At 45.6% G+C, this 26,449-nt stretch overlaps 1 protein-coding gene across 1 annotated transcript; it reads left to right on the top strand.

Moving 5' to 3' along the window:
- Nucleotides 1-120: 120 nt before the first annotated feature.
- On the top strand, nucleotides 121-17,645 carry NDUFB9 (NADH:ubiquinone oxidoreductase subunit B9). Its single transcript, XM_077493309.1, has 4 exons — nucleotides 121-365; nucleotides 5,884-6,076; nucleotides 9,675-9,788; nucleotides 17,368-17,645. Exons 1-4 carry the CDS (start codon nucleotides 136-138, stop codon nucleotides 17,497-17,499), a joined length of 669 nt encoding a protein of 222 aa, XP_077349435.1. The 5' UTR covers nucleotides 121-135; the 3' UTR covers nucleotides 17,500-17,645.
- The last annotated feature ends 8,804 nt before the right edge of the window (nucleotides 17,646-26,449 follow it).

A 26,449-nucleotide genomic window follows, 5' to 3' on the forward strand; every position in this document is an offset into this window, starting at 1 on the left:
GTGCTCTCCTTCCGGTAATCTAGGGTCAGCAGCCAGCCAATCACGGATAACGATGAGTTTGACATGTCTCCATGACAGAAGCCATTTTTGGTAGCAGAATGTTGTTGAAGTGTACAGAGAGAGGTCTCCGGAAAAATGGCCGACCCCTATACACAATGGCTAAAGTGTCGAAGACACATTGTATTCCGGGAAGGATTGGGGGAATCACATGCCAGCAGTAGACCAATAGAAACAGAGGACATTCTGAACGCTCAGAAGCCTAGAGGAGAGGGGGGCAAGATGGCGGCGTACCTGACCCACCAGCAGAAAGTGCTGCGGCTGTATAAGAGGGCGGTGCGGCACACGGAGTCCTGGGTGGTACACAGGTAATGGAGGGGCTGGGTGGGTGCCAGGGAGAGGGGAGGACACTCAATGACAGCAGGAGAGGGGGAGGGGTATGACTTGTAATGGTCAGGTAAAGAGGACCTGTCAGTGATTGAACCAATCCCTGACATGCCCCAGTGTGTACTGAAGGGGTCGTATTTCAGAAAACTCCACTTCTTCTCAGTATAAAGCCCTCCCTGAGCTCCAGTCAGGCAGGAGGGAGCATTTCCTCAGTCTCCTCTCTCACCCCTAGTGATCAGACTGCGACATTGTAGCAAGTCAGAAAGCGATCAGATTGCAGCAGGGGCAGATTTGTGGTGAGCACAGCCTGGCACGTTGCGACCTGGTGTCATCTCCGTCCAGACAGTAGATGGCGCCCTTGGAGGATGCCAGAACAAAGATGGCCGTCTTGGAGTAAGATGACCTGGGTGATGCGGGGACTTCCTATTGGTGGGGTCCTCAAAGAGGGCATTGGAGGGCGCCTCAAAGATGCGGCTTGCAGGACTTTTTTTTTTTTTTTTTTTTTTTTTTTTTTTACGTCCTGCCAGTTCACCGCTCCAGTGTGAAATCCCTCGGAGTGAGGGCAGAGGCTCTTTACAGGCTCTATTTATAGTGCTATATTGCCTGTAAAGCGTCTCCGTGTGAAAGCAGCCTGACAATCACTTTAAATAATAATAAAAAAAAAAGAATTTCTTAAGTTACATCTAAGCACATAAAATCCCCCCCCCCAAACATTTTTTTTTTTTTTATACTCCCCACATATACGCATGTACATACGTGGGGGGGGGGGCGCCTATGCCTGAAAATGTCTATTTGCGATCCATGTACGCTGGAGTGAGAACAATACATCCAGCACCAGACCTCCTTCATAACGCTAAACTGATGACCTGTAGGGTGCTGACATGTTGGGTATCTATTTACTCGGTGCAACCTCTGCTTTTATATTTTACCATAAATTTGGGTCATTAACTTTTAATGTGAGTTTTGTTTTGATTTCTACTGAAATGTTTCCTCGACCTGTTGCGGTAATATCACGTGACGTAAAAAAAAAAAATTGGAGCTACCGCTATTTTATTCTCTAGGGCAGTGGTCTCCAAACTACAGCCCGTGGTCCAAATGCGGCCCTTTGTTTGCCTTTATCCGATTGTTTTGTCAACATCTCCAATAACGTCACTTCCGGCGACAGCAGCAGCAGTAATTGCAGATTTTGACGACTTGACTATTTGCACAGTACTACAGTACATGATGGAGCTGCACGAGTAATCATAAAGAATCGAGATCGCAATTCACCCCCCCCCCCGCGATCTTAAAGAGGAAGTAAACCCTGATGGGTTTACTTCCTCTTTGTCTGACTGCAAATGTAAAGCCTAATGGGCTACTATGGCATCGCATTATAGCCCATTATGTGTCACTTACCAGACACAGGAGCCAGCGATGTGACCGCTGTCCCCTGTAGCACAAAGCGTCCACCTTCTTCCAGGTATCACTGCTCCGGCCACTCACAGCGCCGGAGCAGCTATGATGTCACGCATGCGCACGGGAGCCGCCACTAACAGCATATAGTCTTTAGCAGTGGCATGCTCAGTGCGCCTGTGTAGACAGCGGCGTCTGTCTTTTTGTAAATATCTCCTAAACTGTGTAGGTTTAGGAGATATTTCTTGGACCTACAGGTAAGCCTTAATCTAGGCTTACCTGTAGGTCAAAGTGGTTTGTAAGGGTTTACAGTCACTTTAACAAAGCATTTTCCCGATTATTTCTATGCAAAGAATTGTCTGCTGGAGCAGAAAAAATGGCTGAAAAAAAAAAGAAAAAAAAACAGGCAGTCTGCCAAGTTTCACAACCTCCATCCAGCTAACTATAAACATTGTAATGTTTTCATTTTTGCTCTTTAGATCAAAGGAATGAACTTCAATCTGTAAATGAGGGAAGTTTAACCTCTTAAAGACTAAAACCTTTTTCTGACATTTGTTGGTTTCAAGCTAAAAATCATTATTTTTAGCTAGAAAATTACTTAAAAGCCCACATTTTTTATATATATGTGTGTGTGTGTGTGTGTGTGTGTGTGTGTGTGTGTGTGTGTGTGTGTGTGTGTATATATATATATATATATATATATATATATATATATATATATATATATATAATTGCTGGTTATTGCAATATTTTATGTCACACTGTGTTTGTGCAGCGGTCTTTCTTATGCATTTTTTTTGGAAAACAAAATACACTTTAATTATAGGAAAGATGTTGTTGGTTACTAGCGGGTGGACTAACAATATCCACTCGTTATACTGTGTACTGTAGTTTATACACTGCCGGTTTTCTGTCGAAACCATAAGTGACGTGGTTGGAGATTGACTGACTCCAATGATGGGGTACTATTCCTCCCACTGACTCCAATGATGGGGTACTATTCCTCCCACTGACTCCAATGATGGGGTACTATTCCTCCCACTGACTCCAATGATGGGGTACTATTCCTCCCACTGACTCCAATGATGGGGTACTCTTCCTCCCACTGACTCCAATGATGGGGTACTCTTCCTCCCACTGACTCCAATGATGGGGTACTCTTCCTCCCACTGACTCCAATGATGGGGTACTATTCCTCCCACTGACTCCAATGATGGGGCACTATTCCTCCCACTGACTCCAATGATGGGGCACTATTCCTCCCACTGACTCCAATGATGGGGCACTATTCCTCCCACTGACTCCAATGATGGGGCACTATTCCTCCCACTGACTCCAATGATGGGGCACTATTCCTCCCACTGACTCCAATGATGGGGCACTATTCCTCCCACTGACTCCAATGATGGGGCACTATTCCTCCCACTGACTCCAATGATGGGGCACTATTCCTCCCACTGACTCCAATGATGGGGCACTATTCCTCCCACTGACTCTAATGATGGGGCACTATTCCTCCCACTGACTCCAATGATGGGGCACTATTCCTCCCACTGACTCCAATGATGGGGCACTATTCCTCCCACTGACTCCAATGATGGGGCACTATTCCTCCCACTGACTCCAATGATGGGGCACTATTCCTCCCACTGACTCCAATGATGGGGCACTATTCCTCCCACTGACTCCAATGATGGGGCACTATTCCTCCCACTGACTCCAATGATGGGGCACTATTCCTCCCACTGACTCCAATGATGGGGCACTATTCCAACCACTGACTCCAATGATGGGGCACTATTTCTCCCACTGACTCCAATGATGGGGCTCTATTCCTCCCACTGACTCCAATGATGGGGCTCTATTCCTCCCACTGACTCCAATGATGGGACACTATTCCTCCCACTGACTCCAATGATGGGACACTATTCCTCCCACTGACTCCAATGATGGGGCACTATTCCAACCACTGACTCCAATGATGGGGCACTATTCCTCCCACTGACTCCAATGATGGGGCTCTATTCCTCCCACTGACTCCAATGATGGGGCTCTATTCCTCCCACTGACTCCAATGATGGGGCTCTATTCCTCTCTCTAATTCCAATCGCGGGACACTATTCCTCCTTCTGCAGACTACAGGCGCTATGTAATTTGTTTACTCCCCCTTATGCTGGGACATTTTCTACTCCCACTGGGCACTTTGACACCCCTAAAGTCTGAAAGACCGTAAACTGGTCTTTTTTGTTTAGAAAGTTTGGAGACCCTGATCTGGGGTGTTGGCTTTCAGAAAATATATAATGCTTTACTTCTCTGGCTATGAAAGGGTTAAAGGAGAAAGATTTCCATAAGATTTGTTAGTAAAAAAAAACAAAAAAAAAAACTGGCTCCTAACTAGGCCTCGTGCACACTGGATGGAAAAATAACATTATAAAAATGAATGTAGCTTTGCAGTGAGTATTTCAACATTTTTGCAACAGCATTTATTAGCGTTTTTTTTTTTTTCCTTGTTAGCGGGGTCTTTTTTATTTATTTATTTTTTTTGAACAAGAAAAAACTTTTTTTACCACATCAATACCGGGCACTTTCGCCCCCTTCTTTCCCAGACCAATTTTCATCTTTTTCAGCGCTCTCGCACTTTCAATGACAATTGCGCGGTCATACAACTTTGTACCCAAATTACATTTTTATCATTTTCGCACAAATAGAGCTTTATTTTGGTGGTATTTATTCACGACTCCGTTTTTTTTTTTTAATTTTATTTTTTTTTTATTTTTTTAATGATATAAGCGGAAAAAAAAGCCGAAAATTTGAAAACAAAACAATATTTTCTTCTATTTTAAAAGAAATCCAATAAAATCAAATTTTGTCATACATTTCAGTCAAAATTTATTCTGCTACATGTTTTTGGTAAAAAAAAAAAAAAAAATCCCTTTAAGTGTATAATAATTGGTTTGTGTGATCACGGACATATGTACGCAAATGATCATGTACAGAAGTGCCCAGGTGATCACGGACATGTGTGTGCAAATGATCATGTACGGATGTGCGCAGGTGATCACGGACATGTGTGTGCAAATGATCATTGGGACATGTGATTTTACTGTTTATATATGTGGGGGACATGTGTTTTGGGGATCATTACTATGCGGGGACGTGTGTTTTTGGGGACATTCGTGTTTACTTGTGTTCACTGTGTATTTTACATTGTGGGGACACTAGGTTGGCCATCAGTGAGTAAAAAGCTGTAAAAAATGGCTTATACTCGCTGATCACCAGCCGGCTGCAGAGATCCGCTCTCCTCACCGAAAACTTCCGTGTGCGGAGAGCCGATCGCCTAGCGATCATCATCACATGACGGGCGTGATTGGACACGGCTGTCATGCAATTAGGAGGGCCGATCTAAGATGCGCTGTGTCCGGGTGAAACCAGCGTGTTGGGATTGCGCCCACGCACGAGAGCCCCCTCCTGAGGGACGTTCCTGAATGTCCACGCAGAAGGAGAGCGCGCCGTACATATGCAGTTGACACCCCAGCTAAAAACTGCTGATAACAGCCTATATGTGCATTGACACCTATAACATGATGGAGAGTTTATTGACTGTAGATAAAAAAAAAAAAAAAACATCTGAAGCCAAAAACAGCCGCTGTGAAAACATCCAGGGTGTATGAGGCCGTAGCTGCCTCCTAGATTCAAAGCAAATTTGTCAAGCCCCATCCTAACTAATTTACTGACTCCTGAGGAGGAGGAGGAGTCCTGCTGTCCCTTTGTACTCCCCCCCCCCCCCCCCCCCCAGGAACTGATGACACTTGCACGCCGCTGGACTCCACATGTGCTCAGGACTGAAATGGCGAAAAACTTTAAACTTTAGAACCCTAAACCCTGAAGCCCCGCCCGCTGAAGAAGAGGGTACCGGGGACATGGTAGCTAGCTGCTGCCATAACAATACCCCTCTTCAAAGTACCGACTTATGACGACGGCAGGGCGGTCTGTAAGTGGTTAAATCAAATCCACCCTGTTCTAAAGTAGGAGGAACCCTTCAATTCTTTTTTTTTTTTTTTTTTTTTTTATGTATGTATTAATTTTTTTTTGCTTTTCTCATCACAGAGCTGAAATCCGCTACGAGGTTTGTCTCCTGAGAGCTCGCTTCGACGAGCATAAAGATGAGAAAGATTTGGTGAAAGCCACCTTACTGCTGAAGGCTGGAGAGGAAGAATTTGATAAACGTCAGCACCCCCTGCCATACATCTTCCCCCACTCCCCGAAAGGAACCTGCTATGAGAGATACGACCGCTGGAAGGTCAGCAGCAATTACTGTGTGACAGGGTTTGCATTCTGGATATACCACCATATGCACCCCCCAACAGTGAGGTCAGATGTTGGGGATGGACCTCTAGTACAGATATTATTATTTATTTATTTTCTTCATTTTTATTTTCTAGTCTGGAAGCACTTCTATTACACTCTGACACCATGGGGTTTTTTAAGAGGAACTTCAGTTTGTTTTTGTTATATTTAGTTTTCTCTTGTATTCACCGACTGACAGAGCTCCTCACTTAGCCATTGGGTTGTTACGCCACCTTTAGGAGAAGACTAGGCATTACAGGTTATCAAAAAGCACAGAAGTTTTAGTTCCGCCCAAGGGGTGGTCCCTTAGGTAACAACCCTCCCCCCCCCCAGCCTGCCATACAGCCATCAGTTTTATTTTGCCTAGTGAAGGAACCACTTCAGCTCCGGAATATTTACCTCCCTTCCTGACCAGGCCATTTTTCGCGATACGGCACTGCATTACTTTAAAGCGGGAGTCCACCGGGAGTTCCGCCATTTTTTTTTTTTTTTTTTTTTTTTTTTTTTTTTTTTAAAGCCAGCAGCTACAAATACTGCAGCTTCTGACTTTTAAAATAAGGACACTTACCCGCCCAGCGCGCCCGTGATGTCGGCACCTGAAGCCGATCTCTCGATCGTCTCTCGGATGCTGCCGCCACCATCTTGGGTATGGGAATCAGGAAGTGGAGCCTTTCGGCTTCATTTCCCGGTTCTCTACTGCGCATGCGCAAGTCGCGCTGCGCAATAAAGATGGACCCGCTGCCTCTGGGATCTGTGTGTTTCCCAGCAGGCAGCGGGGGACTTTCAGAAAGGGGCGTAATCTACACCCCTTTCCGCAGATAGCTATGCTGGAAGTGGGTGCAGATACCTGTACTGTACAGGGACCTGCACCCCCCTCCCCCCTGAAAGGTGCCAATTGTGGCGCCGGAGGAGGGGAGGATTCCAATGAGCGGAAGGTCCACTTTAGGGTGGACCTCCATTTTAACTGACAATTCAGTATTTGTGCGACTCCTAAAGAAAATGTATGCCCCCCCCCCCCCCCAGTAGAGCTTTATTTTGGTGGTATTTGATCACCTCTGTGGTTGCAGCTGTAATTGCAGTGAAAGGTGGAAAGGTGAAAGACCAACAATTTTAGAAAAAAATATTTTTATTTTTATTTTTTGCTATAAAATATAAAAAAAAAATGCCTTCATCAATTTAGGCCAATATATATTCTGCTACATATTTTTGTTTAAAAAAATGAAATAAAAAAATCCTAATAAGCGTATATTGATCCAGAGCAGGAGAGCCACCTTGCCGCCATATATTTACATTATGCAGTCTGCAAGTGGTTAAAGTCAGCTGCTACAAATACTATAGCGGCTTACTTTGAAAAAAAAAAAAGGTACTTCCATTGCCTAGGGTCCAGTGCAGTCTTCCTGCAGCTGCTGCTTCTTACTGCTGCCAGTTTCCAGGCCATCACCTTGGATACAGGAGCCAGCTGTAGCATCCTGAGGAACCACAGCCAGCTCTCTACTGCGCATGCGTGAGATACCACAGTGAATAACTTCGGTAGCCTCTTGTGACGTGTCCCGGGTGGCTGCGGAACAATACAATGGGTGGCATTTACTCCCCCACCCCTTCCGCTTCTATATAGAGGCTGTACACAGCAAAGTGATTTTTTATTTTTTTTTGCACAGTGAATTTCACTTGGTTTAGTTATGTGAATTTGTGTTTACATTGAAGTAGAATTCTACCCTAAACCTAGCTGGCCCAAACAACTATGTACAGTGCCTTGAAAAAGTATTCATACCCCTTTAAAATGTTCCACCTTTTGTTGTTACAGCCAAAAACATAAATGTATTTTAGGTGATAGACCAACACAAAGTGGCACATAATTGTGAAGTGGAAGGGAAATGATAAATGGTTTTAATTTTTTTTTTTTTTTTACAAATATATGTGAGAAGTGTGGCGTGCATTTGTATGGCGCCCCCCTGAGTCAATACTTTGTAGAACCTCCTTTTACTGCAATCTTTTTGGGGATGTCTCTACCAGCTTTGCACATCTAGAGAGTGACATTTTTGCCCATTCTTCTCTGCAAAATAGCTCAAGCTCCATCAGATTGGATGGAGAGAGTCTGTGAACAGCAATTTTCAAGTCTTGCCACAGATTCCCAGTTGGATTTAGGTCTGGACTTTGACTGGGCCACTCTAGCACATGAATATGCTTTGATCTAAACCATTCTATTATAGGTCTGGCTGTATGTTTAGGGTCGTTGTCCTGCTGGTAGGTGAACCTCCACCCCAGTCTCAAGTCTTTTCCAGACTCTAACAGGTTTCCCTCTAATGCCGTGTACACACGATCGGACAATCCGCCGGACTTTGCAGCGGAGGTCCGTCGCATTTTCCAAACGAGTGAACCTACCCACACACGACCGGACTTTTGAAATGAACGGACTTGCCCACATACGGAGTAAAGTCCGTTTAATTTTGAACGTGGCTCCAGGTAGACGAAACTAGCGAAGGAAGTGAATGTCGGTGCCTCCATCGGCGAGATTAACACCTCGCTAGCCCTGTCACCTGGTATGTATTTAGCAGGGAAGCCCTATACCGAAAAAACGACCAGAGCACCTTCTTCCACATGTTTGCTGTGTCCACCACATGGGTTCTTGCAAACTGCAAAAGGGACTTCTTATGGCTTTCTTCTTGCCGCTCTTCCATAAAGGTCAGATTTGTGGAGTCCACGACCAATAGTTGTCCTGTGGACAGATTCTCCCACCTGAGCTGTGGATCTCTGCAGCTCCTCCAGAGTTGCCATGGACCTCTTGGCTGCTTCTCTGATTAATGTTCTCCTTGCCCGGCCTGTCAGTTTAGGTGGACGGCCATGGATTGAACAGTGCTCCATGATATTTTCAAAGCTTGGGATATTTTTTTATAACCTAACCCTGCTTTAAACTTCTCCACAACTTTCTCTGACCTGTCTGGTGTGTTCCTTGGCCTTCGTGATGCTGTTTGTTCACTAAGGTTCTCTAACAAACCTCAGAGGGCTTCACAGAACAGCTGTATTTATACTGAGATTAAATTACACACAGGTGGACTCTATTTACTAATTAGGTGATTTCTGAAGGCAGTTGGTTCCACTAGATTTTAGTTAGGGGTATCAGAGTAAAGGGGGCTGAATACAAATGAACGCCACACTTTTCACATATTTATTTGTAAAAAAAAAAATTGAAAATCATTTTCCTTCCACTTCGCTACTTTGTGTTGGCCTATCACATAAAATCCCAATAACATACATTTAGCTTTTTGGCTGTTAGGTGACAAAATGTGGAAAATGTTAAGGGGTATGAATACTTTTTTAAAGCACTGTATACTCAACTTTTTAATTAATAAGAATTTATTGTCGGCACCTCAGCCTCTTTTTCTCTTTCTGAAAAATGCTGAAAACATAATTTTTGCCCAATATGTTTCGGCTGCCAAAATTTTGATGCATCTCCCTCTCTAGTTTTTTTGCTTTAATGTTGTCAACATATGTCCTTTTTTGCGATCATATACAATGTTTTATTTCATTTTAATCCAACTTGTTTTGTGCAGGTTCCAGAGTGGGCCCTGGACTACTGGCACCCATCGGAGAAGGCCCAGTACCCGGATTATTTTGCAAAGAGGGAGGAATGGAAGAAACTTCGGGAGGAGAGTTGGGAACGTGAGGTCAGTGTCTGAGTGTCACTGAGAGCCCCAACCCAGTGAAAGTAATCACTAGTTGGTTTCCAAAACACACAAATTAATTTTTAGCACGTATTTGGTGCTTTGGTCCTAATGCCAATCAAGCACAAAAGCAGATTTTGTAGCATGTTCAGCCAGCTTTCCATTGTAACAATGACTGAATAAGATTACTACAACCAACCAATGTCTCTGCCTTGAGGCCGGGTTCACATATGTCCGGCCGTGGTTCCCAGCATGGGGTCCGGGGGGGTTTCTGTTCAGTTTCAGGTGCAAATCTGGTTTGAAATTTGGCCTGAATTCGCACCTGCGCTGGACCCAAACACGCACAGAATCCTTTTGGAATGCGGACCGCGGCCGCCCTGGACAAGTGGGAACCGGCTCCATTGAGAGCTGGTCGCAATCGCATGTTAAGCGAAGTGGAATGCAAGGAAACCCACATCTAATTCGTACATGTGTGTTCCCGGCCTAAAGCAGATACAGCGATCAGGAACCAAACACTGTGGGGTTGATGGTGTAGCTGTGCATAGTAGCCAGTCAGTTTCTAACTTCAGTTTGTTCAATTAAGCTTTGACTATAAAATCTGGAAGCTGATTGGCAGAACTGCACCCAGTTTTCCACTCTCCAATTTTAGTAAATCAACCCCATAGTTTCTAGTCATGTGATCACCAGAAGATCATGGCGATCACATGATGATTACAAACAAGCTGGTGCCGGATGCTGTACCGGCGTTGTACCTCTGACAGAGACACTTTGAAAGAAGCAGTTGGCAGGCTCCAGCTCATAAAGCTCCAGTCTATCACATTGAGCACGATAACATAAACATTCCACAATACACTATTTGTTAAAATTCTTTGCTGTTTTCAACTTTAAATCCTGCTGGCTCTTGCTCTCTGTGCTGCTTCCCTGAACTTCCGGTCTTAGGAAAGAGTTATTGGACAGTGCAGTCTCCAGTCAGTCTGTTAGCTTGGATACATTTTGGCCTGGGCTTCTAGACATCGACAACTAACTGCTAGCTGGCTCTCAAGTAACACTCGGAGAGTAACTACAGTCTGCTCACAAAATCTGTAATAAAAACATCCTTGCCATTCTGAAGCTTCCCTCCAACCACTTTGTGTGTGTGTGTGTATATATAGTGTGTATGTGTGTGTGTGTATGTGTGTGTGTGTGTGTATATATCATACACACACACACTGATTCTGTACTTGCCAAATATGCTGCAGAGATCTCCCTCCACTAAGTCTGGCGCCAATCATTTTAACTGTGGGCAGCTGAAGCTGCTGCCTGTTCCCTTCCTGGGTTTACACACAGGCACGCCTGCAGCTCTCGTTGGCCCTCTTATGACTCTCTCCCCCCTCCCTTGCTGGCAAACTGTCATGAAAGTGAGAGAGAGAGTTGTGCAGCCTAGGCTAATGACCAGACAAGAAACAGGGAAGTGGGCTGTATAAGGTATTTACTGGCAGAAAAAAAAATGTTTTACTATTCAAAGTTGAAATAACAAGGGCAAAAAATTTAATAGATGGAAAGATGAAAAAATTATGACTGAAGTTCCGCTTTAAAGAGGGACTTTTTATTTAATTTTTTTTAAAGTCATCAGCTACAAGTACTACACTTACCTGGGAGCCCGCAATGTCGGTCCACCGGCTTGGGTGCAATCGCTGCCATTACAACGAAGGGAACCCGGCAGTGGGGCCTTCAGGCGGTTTCTTAATGCGCATGCGCGAGTTGCGCGGCGCTTTGTGAATGGCCCCTTTGTCTTCTGGAGACACACACACAGGCTCCAGAAGGCAGTGGGGTAGAAGGAGGAGGGCTCACCGTAGCAAAGGAAATTATGTCCTTCACCACGGCATGGCTGGTCAGAAGTACACTTTGTACTTCTAAAAAGGTAGGAAAGAAGGAAAAAAAAAAGTATATAGATATCCAAAAACAAGGGGTAGTCTTTAGTTTAAGACCACCTTGTAAAGTTGGGTGGAACGCAGCTTTAAGCTTTGTGAAAGTGTGCTTGGAAGCTCAGGCTTGTGGTGTGTTGTGTTTTTTTTTTTTTTTTTTTTTTCTTCAAAGCCTTATCGCCTACCATTTAAGTCTCATGCACACTGAGCATTTGCTCAGCTCCTCTAAACGCCTTTTACTCCTGGTAGGAAAAAAATGCAGCCAAAGCCATGTTTTTGGACAGGCGTTCAGGCATTTGAGTGTTTATGTATCCATTGGCCATAATTTATTCTGCCCTTTTGTAATGAATAACAAAACCCCTACCACTTGCGCAGGTCTTCTCCCACCTAATGCTCATTGTTCAACCCCCAAAAAAAAACGGAGAGGAAAGTCTCTCCTGCTGGGCTGCATTAAGGCAACTGCAACCTTGTCAAGAACGTTCTCTGAAGCTGTGCATGACACTGGGCTCTGCTGCTCTCCAACAATCCCACTGGGTAACGGATGTGCACTGAAACTATACAAGGAAGAGAGTGCATGGCTGCCCTAGTGTAATACAGTTTATTAATAAAATGTGCAAACCACCATACATGCACGGAAATGTTAAGAGGTTAACAAAGCATTTCTCAGTTTTATCACCCCTCTCATCAATGGCCACACTAGCTTCGGTACGCCGAGGACCGGCGATTTGGCTTGCAAATGTCAGCAGGCTCCATTGAGAGCTTTCAGCCGTGGATCTTGCAGTGGCCATTGAGGAGAGGTGGGACGAGCGAAGACATGCTTTGTTAACATGTGCGTGCATGTGTGGTGGCTTGCACATTTTATTTTATCAATAAACTGTATTACACTTGGTTGTTCATGCGCTCTATTCCTTGTATTGTTCCTTTTGGAATGAATGAACGTTCAAGCCCTAAATGTATCTAGCGTTTAGGTGCATCAAATCCTTTTTTTTTTTTTCTGCCCAAAAGCTCTTCTTCTAAATGTGCTGATGATGTGTTTTTCTCCCTTCCCCTTTCAGGATAGTACCTTGGAGAGAGCCTAGCTCCACCTCTGAACAGGAAACACTGTGTGACAACGCCCCTTTAAAATCAGCTGCTTCCACCATGACATCAGTTGTTTTAGTGTTTGCTCCTCCATGGTGGAAGGTACTACTGGGGAGGGGCTGCACTCTCTCCAAGGAGGGGGTTTTGGCAGTACTTTTTTGTTGTTTCTGTATGGGACCATCCCAACTCCCCTTCCGCACGAGAGGTGGGTGGCTCCTGTGCCTGTTCCTTGTCCGGCTCACAAGAGTAAGGGTCCGCTGGTGGTCATCCGCCCGGTGTGCTCAGGGGGCCGCGGGTGTGCTCAGATGGAGCGTATGTGCCGAGTCCTGGATGGCGGGTAACATCATTCCCAGGGGCTGGAGACTTCCAGCGGGGCGTAGCAGCACATGGTTCCGGCTGCTGGAACGCAGGAGGAAGGGGTGGGGGGTCATCTCGCCGGGCCTTTTTTCTGCTCCTGAGCACTGAATGCTAGAGGAGCTGCATTTAAGGAGACGCACAGACGGCTACTGCCGTGCTTGGGATGGAAGAGACTGAGTCATTGGCAGCAATGGCGGATGCAGGCGCCCAGGTTCCTGACCAGGCCCACGTAGGAGAGGTGCAGACGCTGCTTTCTTTTCTTCACTGGATGATTGTTTTTGATGATGATTAGAGCCTGCAGCTGTCTGCTAGGATGATATGTTCTATTAGCAGTTCAGCATGGAGGGAGACTCTGGGGCACGGTGGGGAGTATGCTTTGGGCACTGTGTTTCTCGTTTCTCCACTTACAATAGTATCTCGCCCTAATAGAGGTATGGGAGTTGTTTACTACTTACAGAAAGCCACTGAGAGAACTGCAGGAAGAAAATGCCCTTCATGCAAAAAACCCATTAAGGGACTCGTGACCCAAACTGCTTTGCAGATCTTGCATCGCTGGTTTAGTAAGGGAACAGTCCACACAGGAGTGTAAGGAGCTCTTTTCCTCAGTGAGAAAGGAATTTACAGAGACCCTAGGGACGGGTATGTTCCCTTATGAAAAAACAGGGCCAGAGTTCCAGCCAGGAACAGAGCTCCCAGTCCAGTCTTCCTCCTAACACTTCAAGACTAATTGAAAGTGAATCAAAGGAAAGGAAGAGAAAGAAAGAATATTCTCATCCTCAGAGGAAGATGGAGGGGGAAGAGGAGATGAGAACGTCTAGATATAAACGATATAAACGAATGCTTGAAGAAGTGGATGACTTGCTAAAAGCGGTCTATACCACTTTAGAAATTCAAGAAGAATAAGCCCAGCTGTTGTTACATGACAAAATGTACCAGGGCTAGAAGAGACAAAACATTTTTTCCTGTCCATAAAGTCCCGACTGATACAATTAAGGAAAGGAAGGATCCAGAAAAAGGAGTGTGGTTGTTTTTTTTTTTTTTTTTTTCCAGAGCCCTCAAAAGAAGGTTTCCTTTTGAGGAGGATGAAGCATCGGTATGGAATAAAAGGCCAAAAATTGATACCACCTTCTCCCAAGTGTCTAGAAGGATTGATCTAGCATTTGAGGACATGGGCGTACTTCCTCTAGAAAAGGTTCAGGCTCCTCTGGAAAAGAAGTTCAAAATAGGAACAAGAGCAAAAAGGTCACTTTGGTGGTGGAGAGACCAAAAGAACATCTCAAAAGGACTCCCCTGGACTTTTCCGGTATCACGGAGAATAATGATAGATGCAAACGCATGGGGGTGGAGTGCTCACCTTGAATAGCAGACAACACAGGGAGTTTGGTCCAAGCCAGAGGCAAAAAGGTCCTCAAATTGAAGGGAGTTAAAGGCTATCCATCTAAGCCTTCTATTATTCTTCCAGCAGACCCTAAACGAACAGCATGTCCAGGTGTTGTTGGACAATATGATGGCAGTATTATACCGAACAAAGCAGGGGACACAAGGAGAAAGACCCAGATGGAACTAGCTCATGAAATACTGAGTTGGGCAGAGGACAGTTTGGCCTTGCTGTCCGCAGTCCATCTGAAGGGCACAGAAAACACCCTATCAGAATGGAAGTAAGGGAGGCGGAATGGTCATTAAACCAAGTTATTTGAGATGATCCCTGAGAGTTGGGGCTTTCTTCATCAGATGGACCTCTTTGTAAACCCCAAAAAAAATCAAAAACATCAGCCTTCTCTCTCTCTCCAGAGACGGGAGAAGGTGCTGGGAATAGACTCATTAGCTCACAAATGGGACTTCCCTCTGTCCCCCCCGGTTGCAGCTAATACCAAGAGTCTTGACAAAATTCAGAACAGAGCCCACAGATCTGATCCTAATTGCTTCCTATTGGCCATAGAGACCCTGGTTCTCTACCCTATTGTATCTCTCAGCAAAACCTCCCTGGAGATTACCAATCAGGGAGGACCTTCTGGGTCAGATTCTCTATCCAGGTCCAGCTACCTCAATCTAACTGCCTGGTTTCTGAGGAAGAAATTTTAAGAAAAAGAGGGGCCTGAAAAGCTTGACACCCTTCTTGCAAATAGGAAGAAGCTCACCAGGGCAATTTACTTCTGGAAGTGTTACAGTTCCCGGTGTTCTAGCAAGAACTTTAATTTCGTTAGCACTATTTCATTTTTAGAATTTCTCCAGGAAGGAATGGAGAAAGATTTAGCAGCAAGTGCTCTCAATGATAGACTGATTTTTTTTTTTTTTTAGGCTATGGCAAAAATTAGGCCTAGGCCTCTTTTTAGTTTTCCCATGTGGGATTTATCTTTGGTTCCTCAGGGACTTACTAAATCACCTTTTGAGCCGCTAGAAGAGATATCTTTAATATTCTTAACCCTTAAAACAATTCTGGTTGCAATGACGTCTGCGCGTAGAATCTGTGAAATACAGGCATTATCAATCAAGGAGCCCTTTATGAGATGTCTCCTGGATAGGATAGTGCTGAGGACAGATCCAGCCTTCCTCCCTAAGGTGTGTGCTATGAAAAACCACACACAGGAGATCATACTCCCTACTTTCTGGGCTGGGAGAAGAAGCCTTCCATACTCTGGACGTCAGAAGGTGCCTCTTAAAGTATTTGGAAGTAACAAAGAATCTCAGAAAGACATCTTCTCTTTTTGTCCTAATGGAAGGAAGTCACAAAGAGGATAAAGCTTCCAAAGGTATCCTAAGAAGGTCTTTAAAACAGGCGATTAAAGAAACATACCCTTACATAGGATTAGAGCCTCCAGAGGTTACTTTGCCTCATTCTACATGGGCAGTGGCAGCTTCATGGGCAGAGAGGGTGGAGGCATCACCAGAGCAGATGTGCAAGGCTGCCATGTGGTGCAGCTTTTCAGCCTTCATAAGGCACTACAGGTTGTATCTACTGTCAGCCTCAGACCAGTCCTTTTTGGCAGGAAGGTTTTACAAGCAATGGTCTCACCCTGAAGTAAGTTCTCGGTTATCATCTCCAAGGGGCTGTCCTGAAAGGCAAAGGGGGAAAACCTTAAACTTACCGGTGACGGTATTTCTACGAACCTTTCAGGACAGCAGCCTACTTCCCTCCCTAGGTTATTATGTATAAATTTATAATCATTGGGCTCGGTAATTGTCTGTTTATCTTCCAGCATGTCGGAGGAATTCCCGGTAACAACTGATGGCATGGTAGAAGCAGCTGATTTTAAAGGGGCGTTGTCATGTAGTGTTTCCTGTTCAGAGGTGGCGCTACGATCTCTCCAAGGTGCTGTCCTGAAAGGCCCATAGACTTACCGGTGACTGTATTTCTAAGGGTTTTTTTTTTTTTCCTGCCTGTAAATGCGTGGCTAATATATAGGTGCTAATATATGTATAATATGGCTAATTTATAGGTGCTTTTACAGCCTGAAAAAAAAAAAAAATTCAAACGCCTATAAAAGTGGCTTTTTTTTTTTTTCCCTTCCTTTCTACCATGTTCATGAGTCCTTTTTTTTTTTTTTTTTTAAAGTGGTAGTAAAATCTTGATATGCAGGTTTAAGTCATTTTGGACTGCCACGCCAAAACCTTTTTAGATGTACTTTAAAGGATAAGGTCACCTTTTTGTTACATGTTCTACCCGTATTCAGGGTAGAACATGTTCGGGTCCTTTTACACAGGTGGTCCGCCCGGTAGACTCCAGTTTTTTCAGCGGGGGATCGAGCCGTTCATCTGAGCAGTCCATCTCTGCACGCTCACTGTGCAGAGACAGACCTGCTCTCTATGCGGAGATGGGATGAAAACGGACCGCCTGTCCGTTTTTTTTAATTTTTTTTATTTATTTATTTATTTCTTCATCCAATCCTCCAGACGGATTGAAAATAGAGTTTACAACTGCCGCTCCATAGGAGTAAATGGAGCATCCGATCAGGTCCACCTGAAAAACTGATAGGTGGACCTGATCGAAAATCCTGTGTGAAATGGGCCTTACCAATCCACTGGCCCCCGCACCTCCGGACTGGGTAGTCTTCCAATATCAAATAAAGATCATTGATAATAAATCTCTTTTTAAACTCTACTCTTGGTATGGCTTAGTATCGGCTATTTGTCCACATTTTAGTCAGTGGCCATATTTTCCCAAATTTGCCCCCCACCTGGGATAGCGCCTTGGATTAAGCCATGTGTTATTGATCAGAATGTATTGCTATGTCTTCCCTCAGGTTCAGCAGCTGTTAGAGGAGACCCCAGCAGAAGGACCACGCACTGAAGCTCTGCCGCCAGCCCGTAAGGAGGGCGATCTTCCTCCGTTTTGGTGGGAGTTTGTGACCCGACCTCGCCATAAACTTTTTTGAAGAGGCAGCTGGACGTCGTATCTGCCAGACACAAGGGATGCGATAAACAGCTCTAAACATCTAAATTGCTGTATTTTTGCAGCATGTAATTTATGTTTCAACTCCACTTCACCAATATCCATTAAACAACTTGAATCCTAAGGAAATATTGTTCCATTTACTGAGTATTGAGCTTCGATTAAAACCTGCAAGATCGATATTAAGGCTGGGTTCACACTGCTGCGGGGGGAGATCCGGATGTGATTCGCACAGCAAATCACATCCGATCTCCGTAGCACTGCGAGTTCAGCCATACAGATAGTATGGCTGAACTCGCAGCTGTCCCGCAGCAAACTCGCACAGGACCCTTTTTTGGGTCCGCAACGGAATCGGATCGCATGGGGGGTTCACACCATGCGATCCGATTCCTGTGCGAGTCGGCAGATCGCACTGCGATATGCCGACGGATCTGGGGGTGTCATTAACATAACATTGACACCCCCAGCCGTCCGCATAGGGCAGTGTGAACTGCCGGCGGGAGGTATGCGATGCGGGAAAACGCCGCGGATTCGCGGCGTTCCCGCATCGCAATAGTGTGAACCTAGCCTAAAGATGCATGAAAAAAAATAAACGTTTTGAGTGCTGACGTGAAGATGCAATAAAAACATAAACATGTTGCTGCAAAATAGCAGTTTGCTGAATTTAGGTAGTGAAAATGTGTAGGTAGGTGTGACACATGCGGTACACACAAAATGACCTAAGAATATTTCTGATTTATAGGGAGTGAATGTGGAATCTCATTCACTATATTTTAAGTGCATTCACCAGGAAGATTCATTGGCAAATATGAACATCATTCTTTAAAAAATAAAAATAAAACCTCCTTTTCTTGGGTCCCCTGCCAGCACTGCTGACCCCTTTTCTCAGTCCAGTACCCCTATAGGAAGCAGCTTACCATGGGGGTAATCGTGTGTGTGTGTGTGTGTGTGTGTGTGTGTGTGTGTGTGTGTGTGTGTGTGTGTGTGTGTGTGTGTGTGTGTGTGTGTGTGTGTGCGTGTGTGTGTGTGCGTGTGTGTGCCACAGCTACCTCCATTAACACCGACAGCAGGACTCAGCCCCGGCCTCTTGTCACTGGCTGTGATTGACAGCACTGGGAGGCAATGGCTCTTGGTTCCCCAGCAAAGTCAGCAAGACCTGGAAGTGAGGGGAGAGGAGAGCTGCAGACATGCACAGTGCTGGATCCAATGAGGGCTCAGGTAAGTAAAAGGGGGGGAATATGCTGATGTATATTTATTTTTTTTTTTTTTTTTTACCATAATGCAAAATGTTTAAGCTTTAGAACCACTTGACATCCGCGCTATAGCCGAATGATGATCACAGCTCGGATCTGAATTCCTGGGAGGCCAACACAGGCCTTCAGGGCGCACGTTGTGATCACTAAGACTCGGGTGATCACTGACCGAGTAAGGGGGCGGTCCTGGCACCTTACCATGTGATCAAAACAAAAGCTCAGTAATCGTTTTTTTTTCCCCTCACACTGACAGTGGAGGAGAAAAAAAAAGCCGATCACCAGCTCATCTTAAAGGGACATCGGTCCCAAAGAGGAAGAGGCAATTCTACCATCTGACAATGCCCACCAGTGGTGCCAATCAGTGTAACCAATCAGTGCCGCCTCATCAGTGTACATCAATGATGGACAAAAATTACCTGTTTTAAAATGCTATAATAAAATAAATAAATATATATATATTTTTTTTTTAAATTTGGTCTTTTTACATTTTTTTTTTTTAAACAAAAGTAGCAACTGTAGTAGCAATTATTACAAGGATCCCACACATATGGCATATGCATGCTTTCATTGGTCCAAGCGAGACCAGTGTAACTATTGTATAAAATGCATACCTGGAATTTAGCTTTAAAGTGATTGTGAAAGGCTTGTTTTTTTTTTTTGTTTGTTATTTTTAAAGGGAAAAAACAAACGTGGTATACTTACCTGCTCTGTTGCCGTGGATTTGCACAAAGCAGCCGGAATCCTTCTCTTTTTAGGTCCTTGTTCTGTTATCGTGGCCTCTCCCTCCTGTTGAGCGCAGCCCCCCCCCCCCCCCATGGCAAGCTATTGGGGCATCTGACCCGAGTCTCAGCTCTCTGTGTCCATTCAGACATGGAGCTTTGGCCCCACCCCCTTTCTCACCTGATTGGCAAGCTGACTTTGACAGAAGTGGGAGCCAATGGCGCTGCTGCTGTGTCTCAGCCAATCGGGAAAGACTATCTTGGACGGCTGAGACACTCGTGGCCATCGCTGGACAGAGAAGGACCTCAGGTAAGTGTGAGGGGGGCTGCTGTACACAGAAGGCTTTATCTTAGTGCATAGAAAGCATTAAGAAAAACAAACAAACCTGCCTTTACAACCACTTTAAAGTGTTATTAAACCCACAACAGTAAAATCTGTCTGTATACGCAGTAAAGCATGCGTGTTATACTCACTGTGAAACCTAAGGGGCTAATCCTGTGCATTGTGTAAAAAGGCTGTTTGATCCTGTCTTCTCTGATCCTCCCCTTCTTCCACTGACCCCCAATCCATCTCCTGATAAGACCAGGGCTAGGGGACAAGCTGCACATGCTCAGTTTGGTGTGTATTGCTAGAGCAGTTTTTTTTTTTCTTGAGAGGGTGCATGTGATCAGGACAATGCCAATCAGCACTGTCCAGAGAGAGGGTCAGGGGTCCTGCAGCCTCATAGGACAGTCCGAGGAGAATTAAAACTCCTCCTACAAGCAGACACTGACAGAAGTCACAAGACTGCTATATACTGCTGATGAGAAAAGGTATTTAGCTGTTTATATTTACTAAAATAATCGTATTGCTCTGTACTGTGGGAGACCAGATAAAGTGAATGCAGGGTCCGGGGTTTAGTAGCACTTTAATGGAATGCCAGTATCTAGGGAGAAGTTCTCTGGGTGCAAGGAAAGAAAGACTAACAGCTGAAATATAGCCAGGGGTTGCAGAGAGGAGTGCAATTTCTGAAGAAAGGGTAGTCCTAGAAGAAGATGTGGGGACATTTTTAATGTTATCAAAAAAAATAAATAAAAATCTTATAAATGAATGGGCAGCTCCACAAAATATGGGTGTGTGTGCACAACCCTCTAACGCACACTAGCAAAATTTGGTTTGGGAGAGCTGGGCTATGGAGAGGTGATGAGCGAGTCCCTTCTTATGCTACCATACAGTATTTTGGATAATTGGCAGTAGATCCTCTAGCACAGGGATATGCAATTAGCGGACCTCCAGCTGTTGCAGATCTACAACTACAATGAGGCATAGCAAGACTCTGACAGCCACAAGCTTGACACCCAGAGGCATGATGGGACTTGTAGTTTTGCAACAGCTGGAGGTCCACTAATTGCATATCCCTGCTAGCAGGCCACTGTGTATGATAAATAATGACTCGGGGGGGGGGGGGGGGGGGCACTTTGCACTGCAAGTACACTTGGAAATGCAATCACTGTAGATCTGAGGGGGGCATGCAAAAAAAAAACACAATTTTTGTTTGCACATGATTGGATGATAAAATCAGCAGAGCTTCCCCTGATTTCAGATCTTCTGCGACTGCACTTCAAAGTGCACGTGTAGTGCAGAGTGGATTTTCCTTTAGTAAATCAACCCCCAGGTGTTTCTGGCTATGACTTTGTTTTATTGCATCTAAGTCTGTCTATAATACCCTGTTTCCACGAAAATAAGACCTAGCATGATTGTCGGTGATGGCTTCAATATAAGCCCTACCCCCCAAATAAGTCCTAGTTAAAGGACGTTTAGGTCTTATTTTCAGGGTAGGGCTTATTTGGGGGATAGGGCTTATTTTGCAGCCATCACCGACAATCACGCTAGGTCTTATTTTCAGGGAAACAGGGTAGTTTGTCAGGTTTTGGCTGTTTATTGGTATGAGTTTGTTTGTAAAAATAGGATTTTTGTACTCACCGTAAAATGCTTTTATCTGAAGTTTATTGACGGACACAACATCTTCATCTTGACCTTAGGGTTATATCGCTCCTTTAGGAGAGGACTAGGCAGAAAGTGTTAAAAACAGCAACACTTGCACAGTACCGCCCAAGGGGCGGGGGCCTACTGGCTATAACCCCTCACACTGCATCCAGCAGCTCAGTTCGCCAAAAGCAGTACAAACATAAATAGGAGGGTGGGTGCTGTGTCCGTCAATGAACTTCAGAGAAAACGATTTTATGTTGAGTACAAAAATCCTATTTTCTCTTTTGTTCATCGACGGACACAGCATCTTCATCTTGAACTTAGGGACGTCCCCAAGCAGTGTCAAAGAAACGAGGGGTGGGAACAACAAGAAAATAACTCCACCCATAACAACCAGTGCTCCTCAATAGAGGAGTTGCAATCTTAACCCCTTCCTACCGAGCATACGCAGATCTGCGTACTCGGCTTCCGGGGGGTATACCGGGATGATGCCCGCACCTGCAGGCATCATCCCAGTACCGTTTTTTCCAGCGGGCGATTGGCTATCCAGCCATAACAACCGAAGCACAAGGAGTGGGAGGGGACGTCCCCCCTCCCACCGCTGTTACCGGTGCTCCCACTCGCACGGGAGCATCGATTCAAGATCCGACGCCTCCGGCTGCTGGGGAGGAACTGAAACGAAGCCGTAATCGTAATCGAAGCCGTCATGACATCACTTCCCCTTTACTCGGCTGCCAATGGCGCCGGTTTTTAAAAAATATACGGTATTCAGAATTGCCGTTTTCGGCGATCTGAATACATTGAAGTATAAAGGAGGGGTGGGGGGTCTTTTAGACCCTCTCGATCCCTCCATAAAGAGTACCTGTCAGCAATAAAAGTGATCAAATTTTTTATTTTTTTTAAAAAAACAACTTAGTCATTTTAATATAAATAAAAACAAAAAAAAAACTTTTTAAAGCACCCGCCGTCCCCGCGAAGCAAAGAAAAGCATACGGAAGTCGCGCCCGCATATGTAAACGGTGTTCAAATCACACGTGTGAGGTATCGCCACGATCGTCAGAGCGAGAGCAATAATTCTAGCACTAGACCTCCTCTGTAACACTAACCTGGTAATCTTAAAAAAAATTTAAAGCGTCGCCTATTGAGATTTTTAGGTACCGTACTTTGTCGTCAATCCACGAGTGCGTACAATTATAAAGTGTGACATGTTTGGTATCTATTTACTCGGCATAACATTATCTTTCACATTATGCAAAAAAATTGGGCTAATTTTACTGTTTCGTTTTTTTTTTTAATTCATGAAAGTGTCCCTTTTCCCAAAAAGTTGTGTTTAAAACACCGCTGCACAAATACCGTGTGACATAAAATATTGCAACAATCGCCGTTTTATTCTCAGGAGTCTCTGCTAAAAAATATATATATATATAATGTTTGGGGGTTCCAAATACTTTTCTAGCAAAAAATATGGATTTTAACTTGTAAACACCAAATGCCAAAAATAGGCTTAGTTATGAAAGGGTTAAACAGCCGCTTGCAAAACCTTGCGGCCGAAGCCACCGATACAAACAGCGAGTCTGACCTCTGAAAAGGAGCCATAGCAGACAGATTCACCCACAGAGCCTGGACCACGTACAAGGAATGCAAGGCTACCTCTTTGGGGTGTGACGGCGAGGACATAAGGATGGAAGCACAATGTCCTCATTTAGATGAAAGGCCGAAACAACCTTTGGAAGAAACAAAGGCTGCGGATGCAGCACGGCTTTATCCTTGTAGAAACCCTCCTGGCAGATGTCATAGTCACTAGAAAGAATACTTGATGAGTTGGTGCCAATAAGGGGATCTGCCTAATGTTTTCAAATGGCGGTTTCTGAAGCACCGAGAGCACCAGATTCAAATCCCAAGGAGGTAGCGGTGGTCATACCCAAGGGCCCCCATGTCAAACCCCCCTGAACAAACGTACTCACCAATTAATGAGTCGCCAAGGGTCGCTGAAAAAAAGACAGCCAAAGCTGATATCTGCCCCTTGATGGTGCTTAAAGCGGGGTTCCACCGTCTTTTTTTTTTGGTGGGGGGAAATCACAAGGAGTACTATATTTAAATGTTGCACTTACTTGTTCCCTTTTTAAAATGTCCTGCTGCCATTTTTCCAAAAAGATACTAATTTATAAAATCTTCTGCTGCTGGTATCCATCTTGCCTGTGGCCATGTGAAGCCCACAGGCATTCTCTTCTGGGACACTGTGCTGCTGATGTCCCAGCATGCACCGCCCATTCAAGCGCCGATCTCACGCATGCACAGTTAAAACTAATCCGAGCGCTGACAACAACTTCCTTTTTCTTAATCGCGCGATAACTCGCACCTCGGCGCCACACAAACTCCTGGGAACTTGAAAAAAGGATCCCAGGAGACAGTGCGGCCAAGAGGAAGTTCAGACCTGGCCGCTGAAACCCCGCCCATATCCGCAGCGTCCAGGACCAGGAAATAAAGAAAAAAAGAAAGACAGAAGAATGTAGCAGCAAGGTAAAGGTGCTATAATGAAATTAGAGCATATAACAATGTTAAGAGTATATGAGTTATGATTCGGGTGGAGCTCCACTTTAAGACAAGTTTCTAATCCAGTCCTCCCTGAAAAAACAGCAGGAACCTGGAAATCGAGTATGTGAGCGGACGCTACCCAATCTCCTCACACATGGAGATGTAGGCCTTCCATGTACGATGATAAATTTTCCGAGAAGATGACTTCTGCGCCCTCAGCATAGTGGAGATTACAGAATCCGATAGACCCCCGGACCCTCAGCACCTGGCTTTCAACAGCCATGCCGTTAAAGCCAGTGACAGTAAAGCAGGATGAAGTATTGGACCTTGCGACAGAAGGTCCTGTCCCATCGGCAGTTGCCAAAGAACATCTGCCACCATTCTTACTATGTCGGTGTACCATGGACGTCGAGGCCAATCTGCGGCAATCAGAATTACCGGGATCTCCTAGGCCTCCACGCTGCAAAGCAAACGTGGTAGAAGTTTGAGTGGGGGAAAAAGCATAAATCAGCCGATTATGCCCCCATGGAGCCACCAACGCATCTGCCGCATCCGCCTGGGGATCCTTTGACCTGGCCACAAACCTCTGTGCCTTCCGATTGAGTCGAGAAGCCAGGAGATCCACATCTGGCATGCCCCACCTTAGGCAAAGGAGCCAAAATACATTCGGATGTAGCAACCATTCCCTTTGGACCAGCATCTGACGACTTAGGTAGTGCGCTTGCCAGTTTTCTACTCCTGGAATGTACATGGCCGACAGAGCTGGCACGTCCCACTCTGCCCACCGTAGAATGTGACCTCCAGTGCAGCAGACAAGCTCCTTGTTCCCCCTTGATGGTTGACATACACCACCACTGTGGGGTTGTCCGAATGGGTCCTGACCGGACGCCCCTGCAACCTCTGACCATGTGTAGAGGCACCACCTGATTGCCCGAAGTTACAGCACGTTGATCGGCAGGTGGGATTCTTCAGGGGTCGAGTGACCCTGGGCTGACTGTACGCCCCAAACTCCCCCCCAACCGGTCAGGCTGGTGTCTGTTGTGATCACCGTCCAATGAAGAGGAAGGAACGACTTCCCGGTCCGAAGGGCCGGTGACCTCAGCCACCAGAGCAGGGAATCCCTGACTAGCTAGCTCACCCAAATTTGACAACGCAGGGATAACAGATATTTGTCCCATTTGGACAGGATCTCCTTTTGCAAGACTCGAGTGTGGAATTGAGCATACGGTACCGCCTCTCAAGTGGCTACAATGAGACCCAAGACTCGCATGCAAAAACGCAGCAACGACTACCTGCGGGACACCAACAACTTTACCGCAGCTTGAGGAGTCCAGAAGCAGGCCCAAGTACTCCATGCGTTGAGTCGGCACCAACACCGACTTCTGTAGGTTCAGTACCCAAACTCCCGAAGAGTTTGCATGGTGATTACCACATCCTCCCTTAATTCTGAGGCGGAAGCTGCCCTCAGAAGTAGGTCATCCAGGTAACTCATGATTGCAAGCCATTTCTGCCTCAGCAAAGCCAAAATTGGAGCTAGCACCTTGGTGAAGACCCTCGGTGCCGACGCCAAGCCAAAGGGGTGAGCTACAAACTGGTAGTGCTCATCCCCGACCGCTAATCGCAGAAACCTCTGATGCTTGATGCATATGGGGACATGCAAGTATGTGTCCTTCATGTCCAGGGATGCCAGAAAATCCCCCTGATGGAGTGCAGCGACCACTGAGCGAACTCATGCCATCCTGAACCTTTGTACCTTCACAAAGCTGTTGAGGGCCTTGAGGTCCAGGACTGGACAGACCCCTTCCTTCTTTGGGGCTATTGGAGTGGAATCCCTGAAACCTTTCCGGCGTCGGTACAGGTACTATCACCCCACGCGGCAGCAGGTCCTGTACTGCTCCAAACAGGGACTCCCGACAAGCCAGAAGATGAAAGTTGGGGGGGGGGAAATCTGTTTGGCGGATAAGAAACTATCTTGTATCCTGATGAAACCAGTTCGCAGACCCACTGGTCGGAAAGTAGGGAGGTCCACTGGGCTGCAAACTCCCAAAGGCAACCCCTCACCTGAGAGTCAGGCGGGGCAAACCTTCATGCGGTAACAGATTTGCTCGCAGGCTTGTTTGGCTTGCAAAACCAGGGATGCTTTTGTCGATCAGCAGGCACCTTGTCGGACTGGGAACGCTTACCTGCCAACCCGGGCGTGGCTCCTTCCCTTTTCTGGACTGTAGGAGCAACGTACTCTTACCTTCAGTAACATTCTTAATAATGTCATCCAGTGAGGCACCAAATAGCCTCTCTCTCTGGAAGGGCAAGTCCGCCAGTGCTTTCTAAGATGCCTGGTCTGCAGACCAGCATTTCAGCCAAATCAGGCGACGTAGCACTACTGCTGATACAGAGGCTCTAGAGAGTAAGGGGGGCGTATCTAAGGCTGCATCACAGACATACTTAAGGCCCTGCACC

This window comes from Lithobates pipiens, unplaced genomic scaffold, assembly GCF_037356315.1.
Source record: "Lithobates pipiens isolate NorthernLeopardFrog02 unplaced genomic scaffold, aLitPip1_a1.2 Scaffold_19, whole genome shotgun sequence".
NCBI classification, from domain to species: domain Eukaryota; kingdom Metazoa; phylum Chordata; class Amphibia; order Anura; family Ranidae; genus Lithobates; species Lithobates pipiens.